The sequence below is a fragment of the Ichthyophthirius multifiliis genome (assembly GCF_000220395.1).
Source record: "Ichthyophthirius multifiliis unplaced genomic scaffold scaff_1120509251406, whole genome shotgun sequence".
In the NCBI taxonomy this organism is placed as follows: domain Eukaryota; phylum Ciliophora; class Oligohymenophorea; order Hymenostomatida; genus Ichthyophthirius; species Ichthyophthirius multifiliis.
The window spans coordinates 1,432-29,359 of record NW_004085904.1 but is presented as its reverse complement, the minus strand read 5'-3'; the positions used below and the strand labels follow the sequence as shown (position 1 = coordinate 29,359).

General features: G+C 20.3%; 7 protein-coding genes across 7 annotated transcripts, besides 49 other annotated features; 3 read left to right on the top strand and 4 right to left on the bottom strand. All coding sequences in view use genetic code 6, as the record gives it.

Moving 5' to 3' along the window:
- Positions 1-166: 166 nt before the first annotated feature.
- On the bottom strand, positions 167-374 carry IMG5_197720 (nuclear condensin complex subunit, putative; the record flags this gene model as incomplete). Its single annotated transcript, XM_004024172.1, has 1 exon — positions 167-374. A coding segment is annotated over one exon (208 nt), but the record flags the coding sequence as incomplete, so codon positions are not given.
- A 205-nt stretch (positions 375-579) lies between these two features.
- On the bottom strand, positions 580-3,972 carry IMG5_197710 (structural maintenance of chromosomes 2, putative; the record flags this gene model as incomplete). The annotated part of the gene is made up of 7 exons (XM_004024171.1): positions 580-611; positions 1,517-2,044; positions 2,092-2,200; positions 2,254-2,387; positions 2,480-3,358; positions 3,406-3,592; positions 3,652-3,972. The coding sequence occupies 7 exons, from the start codon at positions 3,970-3,972 to the stop codon at positions 580-582; spliced, it is 2,190 nt and encodes a 729-aa protein (XP_004024220.1).
- Positions 657-767: a microsatellite.
- Positions 691-786: a microsatellite.
- Positions 694-782: a microsatellite.
- Positions 709-767: a microsatellite.
- Positions 739-807: a microsatellite.
- Positions 931-970: a microsatellite.
- Positions 2,202-2,240: a microsatellite.
- Positions 2,432-2,471: a microsatellite.
- Positions 2,941-2,986: a microsatellite.
- Positions 3,362-3,401: a microsatellite.
- Positions 3,973-4,355: 383 nt separating the features above from the next.
- Positions 4,356-4,415: a microsatellite.
- A 109-nt stretch (positions 4,416-4,524) lies between these two features.
- Positions 4,525-4,558: a microsatellite.
- Positions 4,559-5,008: 450 nt separating this feature from the next.
- Positions 5,009-5,124: a microsatellite.
- Positions 5,016-5,125: a microsatellite.
- Positions 5,126-5,174: 49 nt separating this feature from the next.
- On the top strand, positions 5,175-7,553 carry IMG5_197700 (phosphonoacetaldehyde hydrolase, putative; the record flags this gene model as incomplete). The annotated part of the gene is made up of 2 exons (XM_004024170.1): positions 5,175-6,049; positions 6,851-7,553. The coding sequence occupies 2 exons, from the start codon at positions 5,175-5,177 to the stop codon at positions 7,551-7,553; spliced, it is 1,578 nt and encodes a 525-aa protein (XP_004024219.1).
- Positions 6,129-6,169: a microsatellite.
- Positions 6,135-6,189: a microsatellite.
- Positions 6,374-6,401: a microsatellite.
- Positions 7,090-7,137: a microsatellite.
- Positions 7,090-7,150: a microsatellite.
- Positions 7,228-7,282: a microsatellite.
- Positions 7,228-7,366: a microsatellite.
- Positions 7,228-7,367: a microsatellite.
- Positions 7,230-7,363: a microsatellite.
- Positions 7,236-7,324: a microsatellite.
- Positions 7,260-7,366: a microsatellite.
- Positions 7,446-7,510: a microsatellite.
- A 38-nt stretch (positions 7,554-7,591) lies between the features above and the next one.
- On the top strand, positions 7,592-7,955 carry IMG5_197690 (hypothetical protein; the record flags this gene model as incomplete). The annotated part of the gene is made up of 2 exons (XM_004024169.1): positions 7,592-7,600; positions 7,659-7,955. 2 exons carry the CDS (start codon positions 7,592-7,594, stop codon positions 7,953-7,955), a joined length of 306 nt encoding a protein of 101 aa, XP_004024218.1.
- Positions 7,956-8,650: 695 nt separating this feature from the next.
- Positions 8,651-8,690: a microsatellite.
- Positions 8,691-9,459: 769 nt separating this feature from the next.
- Positions 9,460-9,489: a microsatellite.
- Positions 9,490-9,654: 165 nt separating this feature from the next.
- IMG5_197680 (pre-mRNA-splicing factor prp46, putative) lies at positions 9,655-11,200 on the top strand (the record flags this gene model as incomplete). Its single annotated transcript, XM_004024168.1, has 2 exons — positions 9,655-10,843; positions 10,884-11,200. The coding sequence occupies 2 exons, from the start codon at positions 9,655-9,657 to the stop codon at positions 11,117-11,119; spliced, it is 1,425 nt and encodes a 474-aa protein (XP_004024217.1). The 3' UTR covers positions 11,120-11,200.
- Positions 10,849-10,875: a microsatellite.
- Positions 11,183-11,228: a microsatellite.
- Positions 11,184-11,228: a microsatellite.
- Positions 11,215-11,336: a microsatellite.
- Positions 11,240-11,336: a microsatellite.
- A 1,314-nt stretch (positions 11,337-12,650) lies between these two features.
- On the bottom strand, positions 12,651-24,047 carry IMG5_197670 (hypothetical protein; the record flags this gene model as incomplete). Its single annotated transcript, XM_004024167.1, has 19 exons — positions 12,651-12,757; positions 12,823-13,212; positions 16,088-16,186; positions 16,231-16,338; positions 16,416-16,539; positions 16,853-16,961; positions 17,009-17,202; positions 17,835-17,892; positions 17,959-18,119; positions 18,176-18,626; positions 18,683-19,910; positions 19,957-20,550; positions 20,732-20,837; positions 20,895-21,065; positions 21,116-21,622; positions 21,664-23,102; positions 23,142-23,274; positions 23,550-23,872; positions 23,927-24,047. The coding sequence occupies 19 exons, from the start codon at positions 24,045-24,047 to the stop codon at positions 12,651-12,653; spliced, it is 6,423 nt and encodes a 2,140-aa protein (XP_004024216.1).
- Positions 12,759-12,817: a microsatellite.
- Positions 13,259-13,311: a microsatellite.
- Positions 13,898-13,941: a microsatellite.
- Positions 13,952-13,989: a microsatellite.
- Positions 14,027-14,081: a microsatellite.
- Positions 14,187-14,236: a microsatellite.
- Positions 15,007-15,078: a microsatellite.
- Positions 15,007-15,096: a microsatellite.
- Positions 16,608-16,667: a microsatellite.
- Positions 16,609-16,689: a microsatellite.
- Positions 18,131-18,155: a microsatellite.
- Positions 20,697-20,723: a microsatellite.
- A 226-nt stretch (positions 24,048-24,273) lies between the features above and the next one.
- On the bottom strand, positions 24,274-26,649 carry IMG5_197660 (C2 domain protein; the record flags this gene model as incomplete). Its single annotated transcript, XM_004024166.1, has 1 exon — positions 24,274-26,649. The coding sequence occupies one exon, from the start codon at positions 26,647-26,649 to the stop codon at positions 24,274-24,276; it is 2,376 nt and encodes a 791-aa protein (XP_004024215.1).
- Positions 24,627-24,673: a microsatellite.
- Positions 26,650-26,693: 44 nt separating the features above from the next.
- Positions 26,694-26,730: a microsatellite.
- Positions 26,731-27,491: 761 nt separating this feature from the next.
- Positions 27,492-27,537: a microsatellite.
- Positions 27,493-27,569: a microsatellite.
- Positions 27,570-27,928: the final 359 nt, after the last annotated feature.

The following is a 27,928-nucleotide window of genomic DNA, read 5'->3' as shown; positions in this document are numbered from 1 at the left end:
ATATTTTCTGTATGTGATAGATCTAAAGCAGAATCGACTTCGTCTAATATATAAAACGGAGCAGGTTTATATTTAAGTAAAGCTAAAACAAATGAAAGTGCTATAAGTGATCTTTAACCTTTTTTTTATAAATATAAATATATTAATTCAAATATAAAAAATTAACCTCCTGAAAGTTCACTTAAGGAGTTTTTCCAAACGCCATTAAATGCAACCCCTATTTCTAAACCTTCAGAAACATCCTAACCTTCCAAAGGTTAGATTCTGGCAGCTGCTCCAGGTAATAAATCAGAGAAAATTTAACCAAATGTTTAGTTAACTTAAAGATAGCATTTCTCAAGTGTTTCTTTTTTCTTTTTATCTAATTCATCCATATTTTTAAAAAGAAGATTTTTATCGTTTTCTAAAATAACTCTTTTCTCGTTTAGTTACTGACAATCTTTTTCTACTTTTTCACTCATAGATTCAACTTTAAAATTTATTTGTTTTTATCTTGTTTGTTATTCATGTTATGCATGATGGTATTTTTTTTTTAATTCTGTTAAATTAAATTTAGTAAAATCATATTCACTATTAATTTCACCGAATATATTTTTATCTGTTTTAATAAACTTTATTTTATATATTTAAAAAATAAAAAAAGGAAAATAAAATAAATATAAATATATATAAATAAATAAATAAATAAAAATATATATTTATATTTATATATATATTATATATTTATATATTATATACATATATATTTTATATACATTTATATATATTTTTATACTTATATTATTTATTTTAATTATAATTTTTTTTGTAATTACTTAATTTTCAATTTCTAAAGTTTGTAAATTTTATTTTATTTCAGATACTTCATTCGATAATTTTTTTACATATTCATCTAGTTTTTTTATTTCTTTTTCACTATTTTCTTTTTTAATTTTGCATTCTTCTAATTTATTTTTAATTTCTTCTAATTATCCTTTTACTTAAGAAATTTAATACTCTAATTTAACTCTTTCATCCTTATTTTTTAATATTTTAAATTATTTTTATTTATATTTACAATTAGTTTTTTGAATTCTTCACTTTAACTGTATAATTATTAATCTAATTATTCTAATTATTTTTTCTTTTATTAACAACCTCATTTTCAGTTTATATTTTTTCATTGCATTTTTTAATTTCTTTACTATTACTATCAATACTGACTTACATATCTGCAATAATTCTATTGACTTATTATTATTCTTTATTTTTGTCTTAAATTTCTTATTTTATTTTTTTAATTTTATTTTTCCAGACCTCTTTATAGTCTTTGACTTTTGAGAGATTATTTTTTTCTTATTATAATTCTTCTATTATATTTTCTACTTTTTTTTCGCGTCTTTATTTCTTTATAAAACATTAAATTCTTCCTATATTTAATTTTCTAATTTTTCTTAATTATTAATAAATTCCTTTCCACTCATATTATTTTATTAAGCAGTTAATTTTTCATATTTATATTTTTTATTTTAAAGACTTTCACTTAATCCATTATAATAACTTTCTTATTCTTTTAATTTCTTTATATTTTCCATTAAATTTCCTCTCTAAGCTACCAATTCATTCTTCTCATCTACAACTTTAGAGTATTTATAATACCTCTCCAATAATAAATTTCCCCTATCTTAGTAACCTCCTGATAAAGTACCTGAAGGGTCTAATATATCTCCTTCTAAAGATACGCATTTTATTCTCAATCTGACGTTTTTGTTGAAACAAATTGCTTTAGCAATCGCTTAATTAGAACATACCATGAAATTACCGAATACAAAAAGCATACTTTTTTACATAGATTCATCATATTTAATCAAGTTATAAGCTGGTTCGGCCCAACCGCCCATTTCTTTGGCGATTTTTTAAGATTCTTCGATTATTTATCTATCTATAAATTCACCTACTATCTTATTGTTGGGTATAAATCTTACGTTAAAGTTAAAACTTCTTTTTTATAACAATATTTTGGATGTCTATTCATCTTGCACAATTATAAATTGAAGCTTTCCACCTATTTATTTTTTGTTAAATATATATTAAATTTTTTATTTTTTTAACCTGCTCCGGCTTCTAATGCTTCAATATATTCAGATGATTTTGGCTAAAATAAACTAAAAACTCTTCCCTTTATTCTAGATTTATCAAATCCTGGTTCAGGATCTCTATACTAAAATTATATATATGTTTTTAAAAAAATATATATTTTTATAGAATTTTTACATCTAATTTGAAAATATAATTTCCTTAATTTTAAATAATTGCTTCTATTTTATGTTATAAATGCATAATTTATTAATCATAATTATTTCTTTCTTATTCTCTTGCTCTTAATACATTAGGATTAAAAGTACTTTCTGTAAAAAAAATAAAAAGTATAATAAAATAAATATGTATCTAAATATATATATATATATATATATATATATATATATATATATTTAATTACTATCGATTTCATCTTCTACATGTTTTATTTCTCTTTCTAATATTTCAATTTATTTATTTAATTAATTTTATTCATTTAGTGTAAATTCAAGAGTTTCTTTATTATTTTTGAGTGTTATTTATTTTTATTTAATCTAAGCATCTAACTTAGCTATTTCATTTTGAATACTTTTAAGTTTATTACTTTCTATTTTAATTTATTAATCTAATTATTCCTTAACACCTTCTAAATTGGATCCGTCTTGATTTTGCATTTAGTTAGCCTCATTTAACTGATCTTTTTTTTATTGAATTTCATTTGTTATTTCAGTCAAATATTTAGTTTAATATTCGAGCTCTTTTTAATTTTTTTAAATAGTATCCTCACAATCTTTTTGCTTTTTTTGGAATATTTTTAAGTCTTAAATAGATTATTGTTAGTGTTTTTTTGTTATTTCTCGTTGTTTTTCACATTCTGAAATCTTTTCTTCTAATTCTTTGCATTTTTCTTCTAGTTTTTTTAATTTTTTATCCCCTTCTTGATCTTATTATCTTCCATATTTTTTAAGTTCATCTAAACAAACTTGATATTCTTAAGTGGAGTTTTTGAGTTCTTTTTAAGTATTTAATTGCAATTTTTTATGATCTTCTAATTCAATTTAACGGTCTTTTAAGAGTTGGTTTTTGTTAAAATATTCATAGGCTTTTAATTGTCTTTCCATACGGTTTATTTCTATTTCACTACTTTTCCATATTAAATATTCTTCTCGTTCTTTTTTGAGTTTTTTCATTTTAGGTTGAATATCAGTTTCTATTAAATCATTTATTTCTTTAACTTTTTCTTCCTTTTTTTTTATTATTTTCTCACTTTCTCTTTTCTTTTCATTATATAAAGCAGTACCTATATATTTTATATATTTTTTTATATTTTATTTATTTTTTTAATACCAGCAGTTTCTTCTAACATTGATATTAATTCTAAAGGCTTTAAATTAATAATTTTAGTAATTCTTCCTTAAGCAACTAAAAAATGAGGATTGTCAATATTTAATTAAACACTTCGGAACATGTTTTTTACTTTGTTTAAATTTTCTTTAGTTCCATTTACAAAATATTTACTTTTTTCTTATTAAACCTTTTTATTTTTTAAATAAAAAATAATATTTATTATATAAATTATAATGTATTAATTACCTGTCTTGTAACTTATATTTAATCACAATTTTCATAACCTAAAGGCGATTATTCCTTATTAGTATTATCAAATGTTACTGTTACTTCAGCTTTAGTAATTCCTGCATGACCTTATTTGTATACTAATTCTTACATCTTTTTCACTCTTAATACTTCCCATTCTTTATTTAAACCAAGAACAAACAAAATAGCGTCTAAAATATTTGATTTTCCAGAACCATTAAAACCTGTAATTGCATTAAAAGATATATCAAAACCTTTTATTATTGTTCTTGTGGCATAACTTTTAAAACCGTCTATTATTATTTCTTTTATGTACATTTTTTTTTTTTTAATTATTTGTTTTAATAAAGTGTAATTTTAATTTTATAATTTTTTTTAAAACAAAATAAAAAATGAGCGCAAATTTAATTATTTTGAAATAATTTTTTATAAAAAATTATTATTAATTAAATTTAATAGAAAAGATAATTAATAGTAATATATTTCTTTAATAATAAAAAAAAAAATATTTACTTATAATTTTTTAAATTGAATTTTTTATTTATTTTTAAAAACTTATATTAATATTTTATTCTTGATTTAAATTAAATATATTGCGTTTTTTTTAATATAATATTTTTATAATTTATTTAAATATATTGTTTATTTATAGCAAAAAATAATAGAATTTAAGAAATATTGAAGAAAAAATAGATTATATCTTTATTAAAATAAAATTTATGAATTAAATAATAAAAATTTATTATTTAATAAATTAAAATGGAAAAATAAAATGTACTCATAAATAATTTGCAATTTTTTATTATATGAATAAATAAATCGCATTTAATTCTTTTTAACATTTTTAAATAATATTATAAAAATCTAGTAAAATATAAATATTATTTGAAATATATATATATTTTTTTTTATAAAATAATTAAATTATATAGTTAATAAGGTATTCATATTTATTTTTTTAATATTAAATTGAATTTAATGAATATTATTTGAAAAATTAATAAGTTTATTTAAAGAAAATACATTGAATGTATGCATATATAAAAATTTTAATCTTATATTAAATTAATTAATAATAAATATTAAAAATTATTGAAAAATATTTTAATATTTATAATAATAATAAAATTTAATGGCATATAAAAATATAAAGATAATTTAAAAAATAATATTATATTTCCAATTTTATTTTTTAAAATAAACTATTTTAAAAATATTAATATAAATATGTTTTTAATTTTATTAAAAACTAAATGATATTTTAATAGTATTTTTTACATTATATTTCATCTAAAAATTTTATCAATAACATTATTATTAAAAGTAAATATAAATAAAAGAAATAAAAAAAAATATATACTATAATATAATATAATATAATATAATATAATATAATATAATATAATATAATATAATATAATATAATATAATATAATAATAATAATAAAAATAATAATAATAATAATAATAAAAAAAAAAAAAAAAATTTAAAATATCGTAAAATGCTAAAAAATTTTACAATGCTTTCTAAAACAATCTATAAAAATAAACATCCTACACCTTTTATATGTAAACAAGGAGATTCTTTAAAAGCAATAATATTAGACTTTTCCGGAACTATATGTGACCCTCATGTAATAGCTCCTGCCTTTGCATTCGTTTAATCTTTTAAATAAATAGGAATAGAAGTTACTATGTAAGAAGCTAGAATACCTATGGGTTTAAGAAAAGATTTACACATATAAAAAATGTTATAAATTCCTTCTATAATTGAGAAATGGAAAAAAGTAAAAGGGAGAAATCCTAATAAACATGACGGTGAGGAAATATTTAAAGAGTATTTTATTAAAGCATAAACTGACTGTATAAGAGAATATTGTAGTTTAATTCCTGGAACAGCTGAAATTGTTTAAACTCTTTAGTAATAATATGGTATTAAAATAGGGTCTACAACCGGATTTACTAAAGAACATACTGATATTATTCTTCAAGAAGCAGAAAAACAAGGATATAATCCTGACTTTGCAGTAGCTGGAGACGATATTCATTTTGAAATGGGATTTAGACCTGCTCCTTTTATGGTTTTTTAAAATATGATGAAATTCGGGCTTTATGATAGAAGGTTAGTTTTAAAAGTCGATGATACTGTGGGAGGAGTTCATGAAGGATTAAATGCAGGTGTTTGGACTGTAGGAATTTATAAATATTCAAATTATACAGATGTTGATAGTATGGAATAATGGAATGGTTTTAGTGAAGAATAGATTTAGGAAAAAATTAATAGGTCAAGGGATATTTTGGAAAGTAGTGGAGCTCATTATGTTGCTTAGGACATTAATGATTTACCTCATATTGTACAAGATATTAATAAAAGAATTAAAAATGGAGAAAAACCGTGATTTTTTTTTATATTCTTAAAATATATAGCTTTTTTTTTAAGTAATTTTTTTAGAATTTATAATTATTAAAAAAATATATTAAATATTATAATATTTTAATATATAATATGATAATAATAATTAATTTAATATTAATTATTAATAATTAAAATTATTTATAATAATGTTTTTAATTTTAAATATTTAATATATATTATTAAAGAATCACTTAAAAAAAATACAACAAAGAAAACATAAATTTTTGTTGCAATACAAAAATAAATAAATATTATATATTTACTGTAAAGAAAAAAATAAAAATATTTCAATAAAAAAAAGTCAAATTAAAAAAAAAATTAAAAAAAAAATATGAGTACATCATAAAAATAAAGCTTGCAAAAAAAATTACTTGAAGAAGTGCCAAACTTCTAAAAATACTCTGATGAAGAAACTAATACCAAAAGTAGTGAAATTAAGGCTAAAAAGAAAAACCAAATCCAATTTCAAACCATAAATACATAAAAAACTTCCGTATCTCACCACCATGAAGAAGAGGAAGAAAAAGGTGAAGATTCTTATTCAAGTGGAGATTCGGATGTTTAAATAATAAGAGAATCTGCAATTTATGATTTACCTGATGTCTCACAAGTAACAAGAGGAGTTTTATGTAAATTATTTGTAGCAGCAATTATAGCATTAATTTTTTGATTGCTGAAGTAGTAGAGGTATGTTAGTGGCTCATTAGCAATATTGTCAGATGCAGCACATATGTTTTCAGATTGAGTGGATTTTTTATTTCCATTTTTCTATTTGGGTAGGTACTAAACAGCTTCTAAAGGACTTTCTTATGGATATCATAGAGCTGAAGTTATTGGTGCATTAGGAAGCATTGTTTTGATTTGGGGACTTACTATTGTTTTATTATATGAAGCTACAGATAGGATTATTAATAAATAAATGGTCAATGATCCTCTTTTTATGCTTATTACTGCTGTCTTTGGTTTAGTATGTAATATTGGTATGGCTAAAGTATTACATAGTGCTCCTGGACATTCACATCATGGACATAGTCATGATCATGATCATGGACATGATCATGGACATGGACATGATCATGGCCATTCACACGGGGCACATAAACACTCTCATACTAAAAAAAATAAAAAAAAAAATGCTGGAAATAAACATAAACACGATGATCATGATCATGACCACGACAATGACCATGATCATGACCACGATCATGACCACAATCACGACAACAATCACGATCACGACCATGACCACGATCACGATCATGATCACGATAATGACCACGATCACGATCATGATCATTAACATGAACATAGTCATGGTGAAGGATGTGAACATTCACATACTATTGAGATTAGGGATTAAGAATAAAAGAAGAAAATATATATATATATATATATATATATATATATATATATATATATATATATATATTATATAAATATTTTTTACTTATTTTTCAAAGAAAAAAAATCTTTCAAAAATTGAAGAACATGAAAATTATAATTTACGTGCTGCTATGATTCATGTTATAGGTATTTTTTTATAAAAATAAATAAATAATAATTTTTAAAATTTATTTTTAAAATAAAGGCGATATTTTATAATCTATAGGTGTAGTTATTGCTGCTTTATTAATATTCTTCTATGCTGATACAAAAGAATATAATTATTGGCATTTAGCAGATCCTATTTGTACTTATTTGTTTTCTATTTTAGTACTTTTTACTACTGTACATATAGTTAGGGATTGTATTAGAGTTTTAATGGAAGGAACTCCATAAGATATAGAAATAAAAGAATTCAAAGATTCCTTATTAAAAGTTGAAAATGTAGTAGAAATTCATGATTTACATATATGGTCTTTAAGTATTGGAAAACCTGCTATGAGTGCTCATATATTTGTTAATGGAGATAAGGATGAAGTTCTTAAAAATACGACTAAAATTTGTAGATAACATGGTATTTATCATTCCACTATTTAAATTGAAGATTGGGATGCTAAAGATAAGCCTAATTATATTAAATGCAATCATAATATTCATTATTGAAATATTTAAATTGCTTTTATTTATTTATTTTTTATATAAGTAAATTAACAAATTTATTTAAATATATATTTTTAAAAAACAAAATAAAAATATACTATTTTATAAAAATTAAATTACTTTAATTATAATTATAATTTCCTTTTATTTTTTATTTTTAATGGCTAATCCTTTATATTCGCATCCTTTTTATAAAACTTATTCAGCACATTTTTTACAACCTGCTTCTTTATTTTGTATGTGTACTTATATTTTAATTTTTACAATACCTTTTATATTAGTTAGTTCAACTGCAAGTAAAAAACATAGTTATATATATTAAAAAAAAAATTATTGAAAAATAGATTTTTGGCTTACATATTAAATTGGTTATGAATAATTAGATATAAAATTCACAAATGAATACTTAGTTTATATAAAAAGCAAAGATATAAATAATAGTGAACATGTTTAAATGATTTATAATATGTACCATTATAATGAATAAATTAGTAAACCAAATTTTCCTTAATTTCCTAATTTTGCAGAATTATAAGTAATAAAAAAAAATATAAAACAAATTATAAAAAAATATAAATAATAGAATTTTTTTTAAGATTATAATGATGACGGAATTATAGATTAATTTGATTTTGATATTTCTTTTAAATCTTAATTTAAAACAACAAATATTTCTATTTTTTTAATATTTGATGTTGAATTAAATGTTATTTTAACAAAAAAATTAGATATATATTTTATTTTTTAATAAAAAAAAAGAAATTCACTAAAGTTAAAACTAAAGGAATGCTATAATTTGATTGCGAAAGTTAATCTGGAATTAAAGATGTTGTATTTTATGGAAGGCCTATATTTTATTATAGTAGTCCAATCCCCAAATATAAACATTAAAAAAAGGAAATCGATAATAAAAATCCTTTAGAAGAAAATCAATATGATATTTAATAGACTATTTAAAAATATTCAAATAGATAATATAAAATATTACCTTAATATAATAAAATTGTTATAGGCCAAGATCCTATCGATATTATTGATGTCAAATAAACTAAAATAAAAATATTACTTTAGTCTGATAATTAGAATGAAGTTATGTATAGACCTTCTTTTTTGGCACTTATTAGATTTTCTTGGATATAATATTGTCCATTGTTTTTGGTATTTTATTTCTTTGGGTAATTCATATTAAGGTTTGTGTATAAAAATAACTTTTTCTATACAATAAAAAAGAATAATTTGCCAAATTAAATCGAAAACAAGACTTCTTGATAGATTATTTTTTAAATTGTTTATTTATTTTTATAAATAATATTTATGCATTTTTTAATAATAATAATATAAAAAAGTATTTTTTTTTTTATTTTTTTTTATTATTTATTGTCTATTAAAAAAATAAGTATAGAATATATTATAAATTGTAAAAAAAAAATATATCCTAAAAAAAAAACTTAATAGTAAATATGGAATAGTTAAATTAATCAATAGATGATTTTATGTTAGATGCAGTTTATAATACCAAAAAAATTTTCAAATCAAACCAAATGTTAAAAGTCCCTGAATTTCTCGATTCTACTAAATTAAAATTATCTTCCAAAATAAATGATGAATACAAATTTGCCCAATAAAAATAAAAAACATAAGCCAGCGAAATAGCTTAATCTTTGAATGATTAACAAATTTTAATAACAGACCAACAATAGAAATAATCCGAACCTCCCTAAAAAGAGGAATAAAAACCCACCACATTATTAGAAATATTAATCAAAGAACTACCTAATTACTAAGAATCTGACGACGATAAATTATCAAAAATCCCAAAGCATTTTTTAAAATATTAAAAAAAATAAGAATAATACCAAGCTGAAAACACAAACAATTTATAATTATCAGTTTAATAAAAGCAAGAAGGAAATAACCAACTTTAATTGTTAAACACTACATAATTAGGTTCTGTAATAACCAGAAATATAACAAAAGTAATAAAACCAGATGAACATAAGCCTTGGAAATTAATGCGTGTAATCGCTGGACATAGGGGTTGGATAAGAACTGTAGCAGTAGACCCTGCGAATTAATTTTTCGTAACAGGTTCAAATGACAGAACTATTAAATTCTGGGATTTAGCTTCTGGATAATTGAAAATTACTTTAACAGGACATACATCTAGTGTTAGAGGATTAGTAGTATCAGATAGACATCCATATTTGTTTTCAGTAGCTGAAGATAAGACAGTTAGATGTTGGGACTTAGAACTTAATTAAGTAGTAAGAAATTATCACGGACATCTTAGTGGAGTTTATTGTATTGCGATTCATCCCATTCATAATATTATAGCGACTGGAGGTAGAGATTGTACTGTTAGACTATGGGATATAAGAATGAGATCACAAATTCATGTCTTAGGGGGGCACTAACATACTGTAGATAATGTGGTTTGTTAAGAATTCGAACCGTAGATTGTTTCAGGAAGTTATGATACGACAGTTAAATTATGGGATATTGTGGCTGGGAAATGTATGAAAACTTTAACTAATCATAAAAAAGCAGTTAGGTCAGTTATTTTTCATCACAAAGAATACACTTTTGCGTCAGGCGCAGCGGATAATGTTAAAGTTTGGAAATGTCCAGAAGGAGAATTTTTGAGAAACATATCGAGTGGAACTAGTAACAATATTGTTAATACTTTGGCTTTAAATTAAGATAATATACTTGTTAGTGGAGCAGATGATGGTACTTTTTTTATTTTTTATTTTTTATTTTTTTTAAAAAGGCACTTTGAATTTTTATGATTGGAAAAGTGGACATAATTTCTAGACTATAAAATAAAAACCTTAACCAGGATCTATAGCGGCTGAAAACGCCATTTTTGATATGAAATTTGATTAATCTTAGATGAGACTTATTACTGCAGAATGTGATAAAACTATAAAAATTTATAAAGAAGACGAGGATGCTGATGTTGTTCCTGTAAAAGATTTTAAAATGGAATATTCACGTGTTTTTTGAAAAAAAAAAAATATATTTATATAAATTTTTTTATATATATATATGTTTTAGTTAATTCTTATAATTTTATTAATTATTCTTATTTTTTTAATATATTTCTTTTTTTTTTGTTACTCTCCATTTCTTCTTTTTTTCTACTCTTCCTCTATTTTCTTCTTTTTTTCTCTTCTTCCAACTTCTTCTTTTTTCACTCTTTCTCTAGTTTTTACTTCTTTTTATATATAGTTGTGGGAACAAAATTATTCCTAAAAAAGTTCAATTCAATAATATTAATCATAAGCATATTCTGGTTAGTCAATACTCAGAAAATGTCCTGATTTATTAAAAAGAATATTCATAAATTTTTAAAATACTTTTATAAACAAATGACATATTTGTTTAATCACTCAAATCTAGTTTGGCTATTAAATCCTCTATATCGATATGGTTTGTCTAAAGTTCCTATTTCCCGCAAACTAATTCGATATTAAGATCTTATTAAAGTAAATGTTCAACTATTTAATTTGTAGTTTTAAATTATTTGTAAATTTCATGCTGTATTCTTTAATTTACATAATTACCTATACAAAACATCGTAATCTTTATTTAATTTATAATATGTCTATATATTTTTTTGAGACCTGAAATGTTTCTTTAGATAAGAAAATTATTTATATTATAAATATTTAAAGTTTTTTAAATAATAAATAAAAAATTATTTATCCATTTTAAATAATTTTTTATTTCATATGTATTTTTGGTATTACAGTAAATATGGAAAAGGCGGATTTTAAATTTAAATACTCACAAATTTTATTTAAGGGTGAATTCTTGCATTTTTTAAACGCAATTTTTGAAATAAATTATCCATATTTAAAAAGTGATATTTTTTAGGTAATATTAGTTCCCTCTTTTTAGGTTATAGAGGAAAACTAATGCTGCGCATTTAACCCCGAAATATTTGTTTTTGAAAAAAAAAAAACAGGAGAATCCTATTTTTTTTATTCCTAATTCGAAAAAAAACAGCTAAGTTAATAAAGGGTAAATTAAAAATGTTTATCTAATTATATGAATGAGAAAATAGCATTCTGGTTCATATGAGTAGTTCCAAAATAAGATATTCCATTTGTATTTGTATTTCCATCATTTGCAATTTTATTATTTATTTGATGCTTTTTATCATATTAATATGGGTAGGGTAAGAGAATAATAATTGAAGATTTACGATGAACGACCAAAGAAACCGGGAAAACAGATTATTATATAAATGTAGATTAGTTCGGATGGCATTTTTTCTTAGACACTACAGAATAGAAAAAAGAAACTAGTTCAATTTTTAATTAAACGTATCTTAATGTGCTATTGTAGTTTTCGGATTTTAATTATTTGTATTTTTTGGCTTGGGTTAATAGGGTTATATATGTGAATTTTTTAATAGTATAATTTATTTTTAACATTTTTTTATTATCAAAATAATTTATATTGATATTTTTTTATTTTTTTTGGAAAAGAAAAAATTTAATATTTATATATATCTTTATTTAATTTTTTTTCAATAAGGTGTAAATGTTAATAAAAAGTGTATATATTAAGCAATATCTTCAGAATCTATGCTATCAAGCATATAAAAATGCCCCTTATTAAGTAATTCTTCAAATTCTAAAAATAATTTTAATAAAAGAGAATATAAACATAAATATAATAATATGAAAATATAAAAAAACCTAGATTAACAAATTTATATTATTTTTCTTCTTTATTATAATTAGCGATTATTTCATCACAAATGTCACTTCCTTTAACAACAATAATTGGTAAATCAAATTTAACTGCAAGTCTGATTTCATCAAGATAATAAGGATTATCTCCTAAAAATACATTAACAATTTTACATCTTGGTTTACCAACTTTTTTAGAAATTTTTCCTTCTGCCAATTTTAAGGCTAATTGCATTTTAAAAACAGACTCCTAAGTCCATTGCATATTTTTATCTTTATCGTTTAAAAGAAATAAATGAGTATGCCCATTTGAAATTTCATACGGATCTATATATGACGGATTAATTTTTGGATATTTTATTTGGTTTTCTGGAGCAACACCAATAATAGTAAGTCCTAAATATTTATATAAAAAAAAATTAAATAATAAGATAAAAAATAAATATATATATAATATATATATATATATATATATATATATATATATATATATATTTATTATTTTTATTTATTTTTTTACCTTTTCTTTCTTGATATAATTCTAAACCTGTTTATAAAGATGAATCTATTATTATTGCATCACTGTTGAAACATGCTCTTGCTATTCCTGCATAGAATTTATCTCTTTTACTTTTTTATGCTGATATTAAATTTATTATTGGATAACCTTCTGTTAATTTCAATTTATTTAATATATCTGTAAAAGGAAAATTTTTAACGTTTATATCTTATATTTTTACAAGTTTAGATAGATGACCTGCTGGGAATACAAAATCAAAAGGTTTCCATATTTATTTTTGCTATTCTTGCTTATTTTATTGTTCGGTCAAGAAAGTATTTTTTATTTATTTAGGCGATTAATTTTGATCTATTCCTTTTTTTTATCTTCTCCGTCTAATACATTTTCTTACTTTTCATAATCTTAATTATTTGTTATCATCTTTTTATGTATTTTTTAAAAAATAAATAATTTTTTAATTAATATTATTTAATAATTTTTTTTTTGTTTAATTTCTTATTTTTTATTAATTAAATTCCTTGATAATTTAAATTTTATATAAAAAATAATATTATATATTATTAAATTATTTAAAAATAAAAAATAAATAATTTAAAAAGTTAAAATTATTGATTCCTAAATTAATATAAAATTCTAAATATAGTATATAAATTATTCAATTTTCTTTAAAAAATAAAATAAAATTGATATTAAATTAATTTTAATTAAAATAAATAATAAAATAATATTTAAGATAAATAAATAAGTATTTATATTTAATAAATTATAATAATGATAAACTAAGAAAAATTCTATTAAATTAAATTATAAATAAAAAATATTTATAAAATTTAGAATAAATAAATAAATAATATATATATATATATAATATATATATATATATATATATATATATATATAATAAATAAGATTCATATAATATAATGTATATTAATATTTATATTTTTAAAAAAATATTTAAATATCATTTAGTCATATTATATAATTTTAATAAATTTAATGCTTTTTATGCCTCATCTATGTTATTATTTTTTTATACAAGCTAGACTTTATTATTTATTTATTAACTTTCATTAGTTATTAGCTTTCTCCTTTATAACATAGGAGATTTTTATATTTTTAAACTAGGAGATGCTTTTTTACAACAAACTTATTTTCTTTTTTATTCATAAAATTGTTAATGCTAAAGTGAAGGACAAATCATAATTAATCCTTCATTATCAAGCCATTAATGTATTTTTTATTCTTATTAATTATTTAAATCTATTTAAAATTCACTTTCATAATTTTTATTTTCACTTTCTAATTAATATTCTTCAGAAGGATTTACTGATAAATTCGCTTTTTGGCTATTTTTTCTATATGGACTGTTACTGGCTTAAATAATTATGAATACTAATTACTCATTTTATATACTTTAATTTACGATTTTTTATTTATTAATTTTTAATATATAAAAATTGATTTTTTTTAAATAATAGTTTATATTAATTGAATTTAATGTTAGCAAATATTTTTTTTAATTGTTGATGTTTAATATAATTATAATCTTTTTATTATGATTATTATTATTTTTGAAAAAAGAATGTTTAATATTCTATATAATTAATCTTAAATCTTTTAAAATTATAATAAAAATAAAAAACATTTGAATTTAGCTTTAATATTAATATTTAAATAAATTTTTATTTATTTAAATAATTTAATTTATTTATTTAAATGTTTAATTTATTTTAATAAATAATATACTTATTTATTTATTTTATATTGTCATAATTTTTTTATATCTTATTTAATTAAAAACTAGAATTTTAATAAAAGAATTATAATTGGATATAAACAGATTGAATGCATATGAAAATCAAAATATATATTTATAAATTAAAACAAATTAATTAAAACCAAAATTAAATATTAAATAAATCAAATATTTTTATATAAATCATAAAAATGAAATTAAATTGAATATATAAATTTAAATTACATCAAAGCATTATGTATTGTTTCTTTTGAAAAAAGGAATCCAAAAAATTAGTATAACTAAATAATGCGGTTTGAAATCAATATAATTATAACGTTTAGATAACAATAACAAAATTAATATATACTTTATCCAAAATATATAAAATTAATATTAAATTTTATTTTATAAACTAAATTTATATTAAATAATTATTTTTTTATTATTTTCATTATCATAAATATTAATTTTAAAAATTAAAAACATTTTATTTTAACAAATAAATAATATTAAAACATGAATTTTATAATTTAATTATATTAATTAATCTCTAATTAAATCCAATAAAACATTTATCCAATTAATTAATTACTATATATTATTTTTAATAAAAACATAAAAAAATGAAAAGGAATATAATATATAACAAATAACATAAAATATAATTACAAATATCCTGATATAAAATAAAATACAAAAATAATAATAATCCGTCTTTATATATATATATATATATATATAATTTTTTATACTATTAATTAATTTTCAATTGAAATCAGCAAATTTAGTTATTTCTTCGTTTAATTTTGTTTCATTATTTTATAAATGTTATTTAAATTCTTTTAAGTTAATATTAATTATAAGGATTGAGTTTTTTTCTTTGATATTATTATAATATTTTATAACTTATAAACTAGCTAAATTTTCAATAGCATTTTCCAAAATTAAATTAGAAAAATTTAAAGAAGATCCTTATTAATGTATTGAATAATAATTCTTTCTAAAATTACGAATTTCATTTAATACAGTTATTGTATTAATAGGATGTCTATTGTCTTAAATTAACTTTTAAATACAAATTAAAACATATAATTCAGGCTAAGTACAATCTTTTTATTATTTTTATTTTTATAAAATTATTTGTAAAATATACTTATAGCATGAACCATTTCTCGACTTTTTTAATGATAAATTTCAGCCTTTTCAAACAACTCAAGTATATATAAATCTAAATTTTGAATTTCTTGATTCATTTAGAAATCTTAAATAGTATTTTTTTAATATATAAAATAAATATAATAAATAATAGATTTATGTAATAAAATATAAAATATTTACCTTCATAATTCATTAAAGATAGTGATGTTTTTAAAAATGAAAGTATGTATTTAATTGACTTCATTTATAATTGAAAGTTTTATTTAAAATATTCTTATATTTTTTCATCAAGAAAAATATCTTTCTTTATAAATATTAAATTTTAAATGAATTAAATATAAAAATTCATTAATTAATTAAATCATTCAATTGTATATATATATATATATATATATATAATATATATATATATATATATATATATATAAATATTAAATAAATAAATTTTAAATATGTTTTTATTTATATCTTTAATATTCTTTCAATTACATAATTTAATAAATAAAAATGCTATAATAAATATGATTATTTAATTTTATTTTTAATTTAGTTTTTTAAAATAAAGACTTTTTAAAAAAAATGCTAAAAAGTTATATATGTACATATATTTATATTACCAATTCTAATGTCGTTTCATTTTCAGGAAATAAATTATAAATATTATTAAATCTTTATTATATAATTTCAATGCATGCTTATACATCATAAAAGAAGCAATTAAATGCACTTTTTAAAAAATTAATTAATAATAAAAAAAATATAAAATAATGTACTCTGGCTAAAATCTACTTTTTACTCTTTTTTCAAGCTTTTCCTAAAATTCTGTATCTGATGTTATTCCTACTAAAGTTAATTAATTTTTATTATTTTAAAGCCAATCTAAAAGTGAGTATAATACTGATTATCTTTATTATTAAGCTAAGACATCAATTTTATCAACAATTAAAACCCATTATCCTTATTCTTTCTATTTTATTTTTTATTTTTTAATAAAAATAAAAAATTAAATAATACTTCTAAATATTCTTCTATATTTTTAAAGTTAAATATTTTGTTAAAAAGGTTTTTTGCTTCTATTTTATTTATTATAGAACATTTTTAATTTAATTGTTTAACAAACTCAAGGGCAAATTCTCTTTCGGTTTTATGTATTCCTGCATTAATTTATATTGGAATTAATCGCAATTTTTCACGTTCAAAAAGCTATTAAATCGCATATTTTATTGCCGATTTACGACCCATTCCTTCTAATCCATATATTATTATGTTGTTTCTTGTTGAAGAATGAGAAGAAAGATATAAACTTTAGTAAACATCATCATAATGAGGACCTAATTTTATAATTTTATTATTATTTTAATGTTTAGAATCAAAATTATTTAGTATTTATTATAATTCCATTTTTTTTTCAAATAAATATAAAAATTTTTATATAATTTTTTGGAGGCAAATTCAAAAGATATAAAAAAAAATTATATAAATATTTAATAATATAAATTTTTCAGTTATATTGAAATTTTATAAAAAAATAAAAAAAAATAATGACATTTATATTTTTTTTAAAAAAAAATAAAAAATTCAAATTTTCAATTAATTGACATCTTTTCCTTCTTCCACAAACCCGATTTTTAATAAAACAGTGCCTGTAGGTTCATTACTAAAACAAATAATAAAAAAAATATATAATATAATTTAAAATAGTAATTATATATATTATATTTACACTATTTTTTATTTCTTCATATTTACAAGTGCATATTCTTTCTAAATTCCCCATTAATTTGGACTTTCTAAAATTTAAGAAATATCGCATTCGAAATCTCCCAAAAAGGTATCTCCAATGAAATTCCAATCAACTAAAGAGCAATAAAGGAAAGGCATTTCCTTATTTTTTTATAAAAAAAAAAAATAAAAAAAAAATTCTTTAAAAAAATAAATACAGATCTATCTTTAAAATTAACCTTAAATTATATTATTTATTTCCATTCAGGGTTTAAAGATTATATTTTTGAAGTTCTTATGTTTTTTATCCAGCAAATTAAATTATTAACTAAGCATCTGAATATTTGCCTTTATCTTCTACTCCTAATATAACTTCGTTTCGCACTAACAACACCTATAATGACTGTTCCTTTAGGTGTTACTCCTTTATAAAATTAACTAATATCATGTTTTATAGGTAAATTTTCATCTATTTTGTAACCTTCGGGTCTCCATTATATTTAAGGATAAAAAAGTCCGTTCTTTCCTCTTGTACCTTTCGCATCACTCACTTAATGTATTTCATTACTCCAAGTACCTGGATTTTTGAATAGATTATCAGCTTCTATTTCTACATATCCAAGTAAATCGTTTGCATTATAATCATAATCATATATATTGAATAAAATACTTTAATATATATTTAAAAAAGATAAAAAATAATTATTATATATATTTATAAATACGTAGTTTTTTGCATTTCAGATTGCCTGATTTCTATTAGTTATTTATATGTAAAATTCCATTAGGGATTTAAATTATTATTTATAGTAGGAGTTTTGAAAGTTTATTTAGAAAAATTAAAAGTGACTTCCACAAAGGGATCACTTAAATCAAAAGTATCTAAATTGAGTAAATTTCTACTTTCAATAATATTAAAAAATAATTCTCCTTTAATAGTAGGTTCTTTATTTTTAATATTTTCTTTTTCTTTTAATTCTTATAGTTTTTTTTCCTCTTCGTTTTTTTAGTTTTCGAATAAATTCATAGGAGGAATTGTTTCTAATGAACCTAAATCTTCATCTTCTTTTTTGCAAAGAATTTATACATTAATCTCTCCGGCTCCTGGGAAGGAGTTTTCGTCTAAAATTGGCAGTATCTGATTGAACCAATTTTTAGTTTAAAATAAGGGTTTTAAAGCAATTTCTACAGAACCTATTTTATCGTTTTTTATATAGTTGTAATCAATAACTGTAATATACATTTTTAAAATTTCGAGCTCTTTTTCATTTATTTAAATAGTGAATTTATCACAAAAATTCCATATAGGGAAAGTGTTATTTTCAATAGTTTTTGTCGTTAAGATCGTTTTAGTAGCTTTAGAAAGTTTTATTTCGGCAAAAGGGTCAGGAATATCAGTCCAGGAAGATTTTAATTTCCTTGCTCCGATTAAATTAATGAATATTTGGTATTATGTTTTGGGGGGTTCTATTTTTTTGAGGAATTCTTAAAAATCTTCAACAGGGGGAGCATCTGGAGTATCTTTGGAGTTTTCTGGCCTCCAGTTTATTTAAATGAATGAGTATTAGGTAGTTTGATTTCCTTTATCATCTAAAAGTTAATAATACTAACTGAACCATAAAGATTGGTTTTCAAATAATTCAGAAAGGTGAATTGTTGTACCTCCAAGTACACTTTTTCCAACTAAATCATCGTCATAATATTTTATTTATAAGGAAAGTTAACGAGATTTTTTTTATTGGATTTCTATAGGAATTTGTTGTAAGAAATTAAAGTCTGGGTTTTAGTTCTTTTTAAATGGTTCGCTTTTATATTTTTTATCAGGGTATAAGTCTATGTTAAATACTACATAAGGGTCACAACTTCCTATGAGGTCTGTTTTTTTAAATTATCTTCCGTTAACAATTTTTACAAATAAATGGCCGTTAATTATTGTATCAGGAATTCTTAATCCTTTATATATGTATATATATGAATATGAAAAATATTTCTTTTATACCTCCTAAATCTTCACAAAAAGTGCTTTTAGTAAATTTTAAAAGAATACGAAGTGTTCCGTAGTTAGTTTACGGTTTTTTAATGTCTTGAATAATAATATCTTATTAAATATCTTTATCTGGATTTTCTAATAAATCTACAATATGTACTTTACATTATCCTATAAGTTCATCAGTTACATTATCCTCGTCATAAACATCAAAAATTACATACTCATTTTTAACTTAACATCTAAGTAAATTTAAAAAAATATTTCCATTAAAATTCCATACTGGATTTAAATCGTCTTTTATTGCTATTGTTTTTAAAAAATTTGATGGATCTTTTTCTATATAAGCTTTTACATAAGGATCAGATTTTCCTATTAAGTCAGTATTTTTTAAATTAGCACCACTTATTATATTTACACTTATGTTTCCTAAAACTCTACCGTATTCAGGAATCAAAGGTTCAGGAGTTTTACAAATATAATTTGCTTAAGGAGATTCTAAATCAGAATCATTCAAAAATTTACATTAAATATATATTTTTCCGAGATCTTCTCCCATTTTTTTTTCGCCTTATAATTAATATATATCATTTATTCGCCAAAGTGCTATTTTTTAAAAAAAAATTATATATGTTTCTGTATATTGTAAATATAAAAATATATAAAAAATATATATAAATATATTTCAATTTTTATATATATATATATTATAGAAATATTATAAATATATAAGTATATTTTTTATTTTTTTTTATATATATATATATATATATATATATTTAAATACTTGAGTTTTTAAAACAATCTAACCAATCTAATTCTAAATAACTTAATATATCATCTATTGCCATTGTATTTTCATTTAATATTCTAATTTTTAACGGTTAGTATTACTTTATAAATTATTTTTATTTTTCTAATATATAATATATATATATATTTTTATTTACTTCTTTTATAATATTTATTCTATGTCTAAAAGTTTAATTCCATAATGGATTTAACGACTTTTATATTGCTTTAGTTTATACTTTATTCTTATCAGGAAATATTATTTCTGCATAAGTATCTGAAGACTTAGATATTATGTCTTTTGCCTTTAAATTTTAAGCCATCACAACCTTTTATTTAATAAATATATATTTTTTTACAAAAAAAATTATAAATATACATTAATTTCAAAAACTCCAACTAATTTATTTTTTTCTTTTTCTTCTCTATTTTTTTAATCTAAATCTTCATTTAAAGGTAGAGGTTTATCTTCATTAAAAAGCCCAGTTGTAACAAACATTATTTACATATAAATTTCTCCGAAATAATCAGTTTTATATTTAATTCGCATATTTTAATCTGCATCTAAATTGAAAGATTAATTAATTGCCCAAACCCCTGGTTTATTTAATAATTCGTTTAAATCTATATTGCAATAACCCACTAAGTCTTTACCGAATAAATCATTATCTAAAACTTCTACTCTCATAGGCTATATAGTGTTTTTAGGCATAAAAATATCTATGTTATAAATTTATTTCCATACAGGATTTAAACTTTTAATTATATTAGATTTAACTTCTTTTCCACCTGGGACTTTAAAAACTACAAAAGAATCATTTAATTCGTTTTTTCCATCAGAATTTACAAGATTCTTACCATGTACAAGAAAAATACGAAGTGTACCCTTATTTAATAATAAATATATTAAAAATTAATAAATTTTACTTTATATAATCCTTGTTTTTCACTTATCATTTATGCCAAATTTTCTATTAAAGGCGGAATAGTTTAATCATCAATCATATATTCTTCTAAAAACTTAATTTAAACATATAAAAAACCTAACTATTTTGATTTACTTCTAACTTCTTTAGAACCTCCTTGTAATTCGAAAACATTATTCACAGCCCATTACCCTGGTTCTTCAACACATTTAGACCAATCAACATCTGCGATTCCCAAGAGATCGTCTTGGGATAAATAATCATGATTTTTAACGATTATTTTAAGAGGAGCCATTCGATCTTTTGAAATGAGAATTTTTTCCAAAAAAGTTTCATTCCATTAAGGATTGACAGTATTGGAAATTGTGCTTGTTTTTACTTCTTTTTAACCACCAGGTAAGGTCATTTATACGTAAGGATCTGATGTATTATTTCTATTTATACCAGGAAGTTCTCTTGCGTGTATTATTCTTATTTTTAGGCTTCCCTATATTATATTTTCGTCCCTTATTTGTAATAAATTGTCCTTATCTTTCGGTTTTATATTAGGGTCAGTTACCCCTTTAGGAACGAAATAAGTCTATATGTATATTTAAGGCTTATTTTCTCTGTTTTTAAGTACAGGATCTTCCACATCAAAATAGTTGTCAACAGCCCAAGTGCAAGGATTTTAAATAGAAGGAGTAATATCAATTATAGAAGTACCTAAAGAATCATCTTTTAGAGCATTTTGGTCCCATATTTCTAGTTTTAGAGGAGGAATAGTACCTTCTTTATAGTAGGAGATGTTTAATTATAGTATTTATGTCCAGACTGGGTTTATGGTATATTTTTTAGTTTTCGACCTAATAGTAATTTCTTAGTCATAGTTTTCGAAAAAAAACTTGACATAAGGATCAGATGAGTCTTTAGAAACGTTTCCTTAGAGATCTTTTGCACGAACTAACATTATTTTTAGTATACCTTCGAGAAGGTCTTCTTAACGGTTTATTATTTCCTTTTTTTTATCCTTTAGGGTCGAGCCTAATTTATATCCTAGTAGCTTTTAAAATAAGGACTCTGGAATCCAGCGCAATTGGATGTATACTTTAGAAGGCTTTTCTATTTAAGAGTTTTGCTTGAATAAATAAGATTTCTTTGTGAGATATTCACCTGGGTATATTAAACATTCTTACCAATCTATATATAGGTTGCCTATAGGGTATTTCTCTTTAATTAATGCACCTTTTTCGTAATATAAAAGAAGAGAAAGTGAGTCTATTTGCTTTAGAGTCATTGCTTATAATTCTTTAGTGCATTTTTAACTCCAGAATGGATTTCCTTAAGCATCATATTTTGCATCAAATGATTCAGGCTTGGATAAAGGAAGGGTTATTTGGCATTTTAATTTTTCTTGTTTTTACTATAAGAAGGCACTTATTATATGAAATTCGAGAATCCCTATTTTTATTTTTTTTTAAATTTTTTTTGTTAATTTACCTTTTTCTACTATTGAATGAGTAAATGTTGTTTTTTCTTATTTAAATAAATCTTTTTCGATTATTTATCCTCCTGTGAATTCTTTAGAATTAGCAGGTATCCATTTAATTTAGACACCAATTTATCCTGAAACCTTGATTATTAATATATAATTTAAATAAAAATTAATATAAACAAAATAAATACTTTTTTAGTATTCTATTTAATAAAATAGATATTATCTAAATTAAATAAATTATTAATAGTCCATTATAAAGGATATTCAAAAATATATTTCCAACAAATTTTAGTTTCTCCCAGAAAATATTCTTCTACAAATTTTTATTAGGAAAAAATTTAGATATGCAAATTATCGTTTATATTCTCTTTAAGGACTTATCTTAGAGGTATTTTGGCAAAAATATTAACCTATTTAGGCTCAAAAAGGACTATATTTTTACAAAAATCAGGTTTATCAGAACCTCTTAAAATAAATCTGATGTAAATTTCTTTAAAATTATGTTATTAATTTTCATTTTCGAATATATTTTAAATAAAAGGAATTTAAATTTTAAGATCACCGTTTACAAATGTAAGATCACTTGAAAATTTGATTTGGTTATTTTAATTAGGTTCTGTTTAAGAAGAAGTGAATTTTTCGCTTGGATTTAAGTTTAATTAAATTTCTTCGAATTCATCTTTCTCGAATCGATCTTCGAAAGACAAATTAAGATCGATTTTTTTAGTTTCCACTTCTTTTTAAGAAAAAAATTCCTCTATTTCATCTATAGTAACATTATTATTACTATTTTTGTCAATAATACTATAAAAATTAACGAAATCCTTTTAGTTTATAAATATTTTTAAACCCTCTAGACCGTTTTTAAACTCTTAAGGGCTTATATTTCCGTCATTATCACAGTCCATTTTCTCAAAAGCTTGTTTTGGTTCCAAATTTTTCTAAGAGCATTGCTTTTTTATTTAGGTGAAAAGCTTTTTTTCCCAAATAGATTTTATTAAAGGCCTTTCTTCGAGTAAATTCTTGAATTCATTTGGTTATATAAATTTTCTACCTTAATAAAATCCTGCAATTTTAGCCAAAATATTTCCATAACTATTTGGTATTCTAAGAGCTTCTAAAAAAAGTAAAAATTCAGTTTAATTTAATTAACCATCTTTATCTAAATCTGCTTTTTACATCCTTTATATTAAACCAGGTGGATTATTTTTTAATTTTTAAAATAAATAAATTATCTATATAAATATACATATATATATGTATTTAATATGTAATTTTTACACTCTCATCGTCATTTTTAATTGATTCTTATGAAAATTATTCAGTATTATTATTTTTTTAGCTTAATTTTTTATTTAGATTTTCATTTTCTTATTATAGTTTTTAAATTTGTTCTTAAAGATTTTGTGTACGAATTTCTTCTGAAGTTTATTTATTTTATATATAAAAAATATCGTTTTATAAGTCTTTTATTTGCTTTTCTAGAATTTAATTTTGTTTAGTTTTTTAGTTTATATTTTCGTTTAATTTTTTAATTTTTTCGTCTTTTTAAACTTATTATTTTTTCATTTCTTCTTACATTTAAGTATATCCTTTTTCATTTTCTTATATTTAATTTTCCATAAATACAATTTATTCATTTAAAATTTAATTTTTTTCTTCCAATTAGACTATCTCATTTTCCCTTAATTAAAGTATTTCTTTCAAAGTTTTTATTTTATTATTGAATACTTCATTATTTTCATTATTTAAAAAACTCTTTATCTCCTCATCTTATTTTTCACTCCATTAATATCCATAAAAATTATCTATAATGTTTTCTTTTCCATCTGAAATAGGCATTTAATCCTCATAAGGACATAAAATATTAAAAACTCTAATTGTAGCTTCACATGGTGATATTTTTTTAATAACATCATATAGTTCTTCACATGATTTAATACCTTCGAACCATGATGCTGTATAAATATAGGGTTTTTTTAAATGATGCCAGCTTTTAATGCCTTCTTATTATATATTTTTCATAAAAAAATAAAAACGTTATCTTAAATGTTCTTAAATATTACAGTTTATATTTTCATTATTTTTATGGATTTTAATTTATATTTTTTCTTATTCTTCTTATTATTAGAATTAAATTTTACATTATTAAATTTATAAAAAAGAATTATTTTCTATATTATGTTTTTATCCCTTTGTTTTTTATTCACCTGTATATATAATTATCATTTCTCTAATTCGATCATTACAAGCAAGTTCTAAAGCTGTTTTTTTTCCCGTTTTTTCCTTTAAAGTAATGTCACTTCCCAATTCAATTAATATTGGAATAATTTTCCCTTTCCCTTCTTTAGCCGCATGATGTAAAGCTGTTTTTCCATTTTCATCAATGCCATTAATATCTGCCTTTCCAATTAAAACAATTAATCTTATAATCTCTATTTATGCCTAACTAGTATTAAAAACGCTATAATGTAAAGGATAAAGACCATTATTATCACCAAAATGTACCAAAGAGCTATTTATGTTCAATATATATTTAACTACTTCTATTGATGTACCACTTGCGGCAAAATGCAGTGGATTTTTTCCTTTAAGAATCCTTACTATCTATTTCTGCTCCATTTTAAATTAAGAGTTTACAAAATTATAGATTTCCATATAAGCATGCGTAATGTAAAGGAGTTTTTAATGTTCTATCTCTTGCATTTACATTGAATCCTTTGAAAATAAAAAACTCGAAAATTGTGGTATTTTGAGAATTTTAAGCGGAAAAATGCAAAGGCGATTTTTATGAAAAATCGGTTATTTTTAAAATATCAAAATCTTTAGGAATTTAATTTAAAAAATGCTTAATTTTGTCCAAATCATTCCTCTCTATATTAGAAAATATTGGCTTAAAATATTCATTTTAAGTAGGTTTACGAGTAAGCCATTAAATGTCAAATTTTGCATAATTTAAACGCTCTGAGGCCTTTATTTGAAACTTTTAACGCCAATCTAAACCTGTTTATTATTAAAATAAACGAGGAAAGTCCTTATGGATTATTGTAAGGGCAAGATTTTCGAGAGATAATGATTCGAAGCCTTTTTATTGGAATTGTTTTATTATGTACATGAGGTTTTCTTTAGTTATTTCTTCGTCATTGATACTGGGTTGTTTTTGCATTTTATATATTTATTTATTTTTCTAATAATTTTTTTTTTATTTAAGTTATTTATTTATTTATTTTGTTTTTTTAATATATTTAATTTTTTAGAATTTTTTTTAAATATATATTAATATATTAATAATTTTTTATTTTTTTTAAAAAAAAATTATATATATTTTTTTATTTTTTATTTTTTTAATGAAAAAAAAATAATTGATTGATAAGTATAGGGAAATTCCTCTTTAAGAATTTTTCGGAAATTTATAAATTCCTAATATTTTTAACTAATATTAGGATATATTTACAAAAAAAAATTAAAAGCCAGTTTATATTTAAAACAAAATAATAAAATAAAACCCATAATAATAATAAGATATTTTTTACAGGCCTAAAATCAAAAAAGCTTAAAAAAAATAAAAATAAAAATAATAATAATAAAAATTAAGCTTACCTTTTTCTTTTTCAATGAATAGTATAGATTTATTATAAAGATAATGGTATTATTAAGATGAGAATCAAAAAATATAAGGGCCTTTTAATTCTATAGAAATGGATCATTGGTATGTGAAAAATTATTTCACAAAAGATTTATTAATTGGATTTAATACAAAAAATATTAAATAGTTTTTTTTTTTTGAAGAATTAATTATATAAAAAAATACTGGTAATAAATAAATAAAAGAGCTCTTGAATTAGGAAATTAAATAAAAAGTTTACTCTAAATCATTGTAAATTAATAAAAATAGTGTTACATATTTTAAAGAGGAATAATTTGAATAAGATTATGAAAATTTGTAAAAATCTTAGTTTCCAATTAATTATTTTAAGTTTAACTTTTGATAAAAAATATACAAATGGGTATATTTATATACGTTATATAAATTTATTTTTATTAAAAATGATGAAGTTTAGTATTTAAATGAATTAAAAAAATAGTTTTCTATTTAGAAATAAAATTAATAAATATTTATTATAATTATAAGGTTAATTATTAATGAAAAATATTTATTTTTTACATACATTTCATATATAAAAAAACAAAAAATTTAATTTATATTTAAAATTTTTTGCTAATTTTTTTTATATAAATTAGTTATTTTTATTCAAAAATGTAAAAAATAAATAACAATGTTATATTTTTTTATTTTTATTATAAAATATAAAATTTAATGATTTTCTATAAAAATATATATATAATTTTATTATATATAATTATAAAAAATATATATTAAATTTAAAAAAATATATAATTATATATTATTTATATTTAATTAAAAAAAAAAAAACAATATAATTAATATATACATTATTAAAAATGAAGTATTCTTAATTAATTTAAAATAAAAATTAACAACTTGATAATTTTTAATTTGCAGATAAAAAATTCGATGATGAGTTTTTAAAATATATTTAAAACAGTTTATTTAAAGGCATAGTATTTTCGACAACTTTAATATATTTAAGAAAAACAATAGTTTAAAACTATGTAAAAAATAAAATATTACTATATAAATAAAAATTATAAGGTGTATAAATAAAAATACGAAAAATGGGCCTATTATGTTTATTTATATGAATATAAATCAAAATCAAATAAAATTATATTAAAACAGGGAATAATAAATAATTATATTTTACCA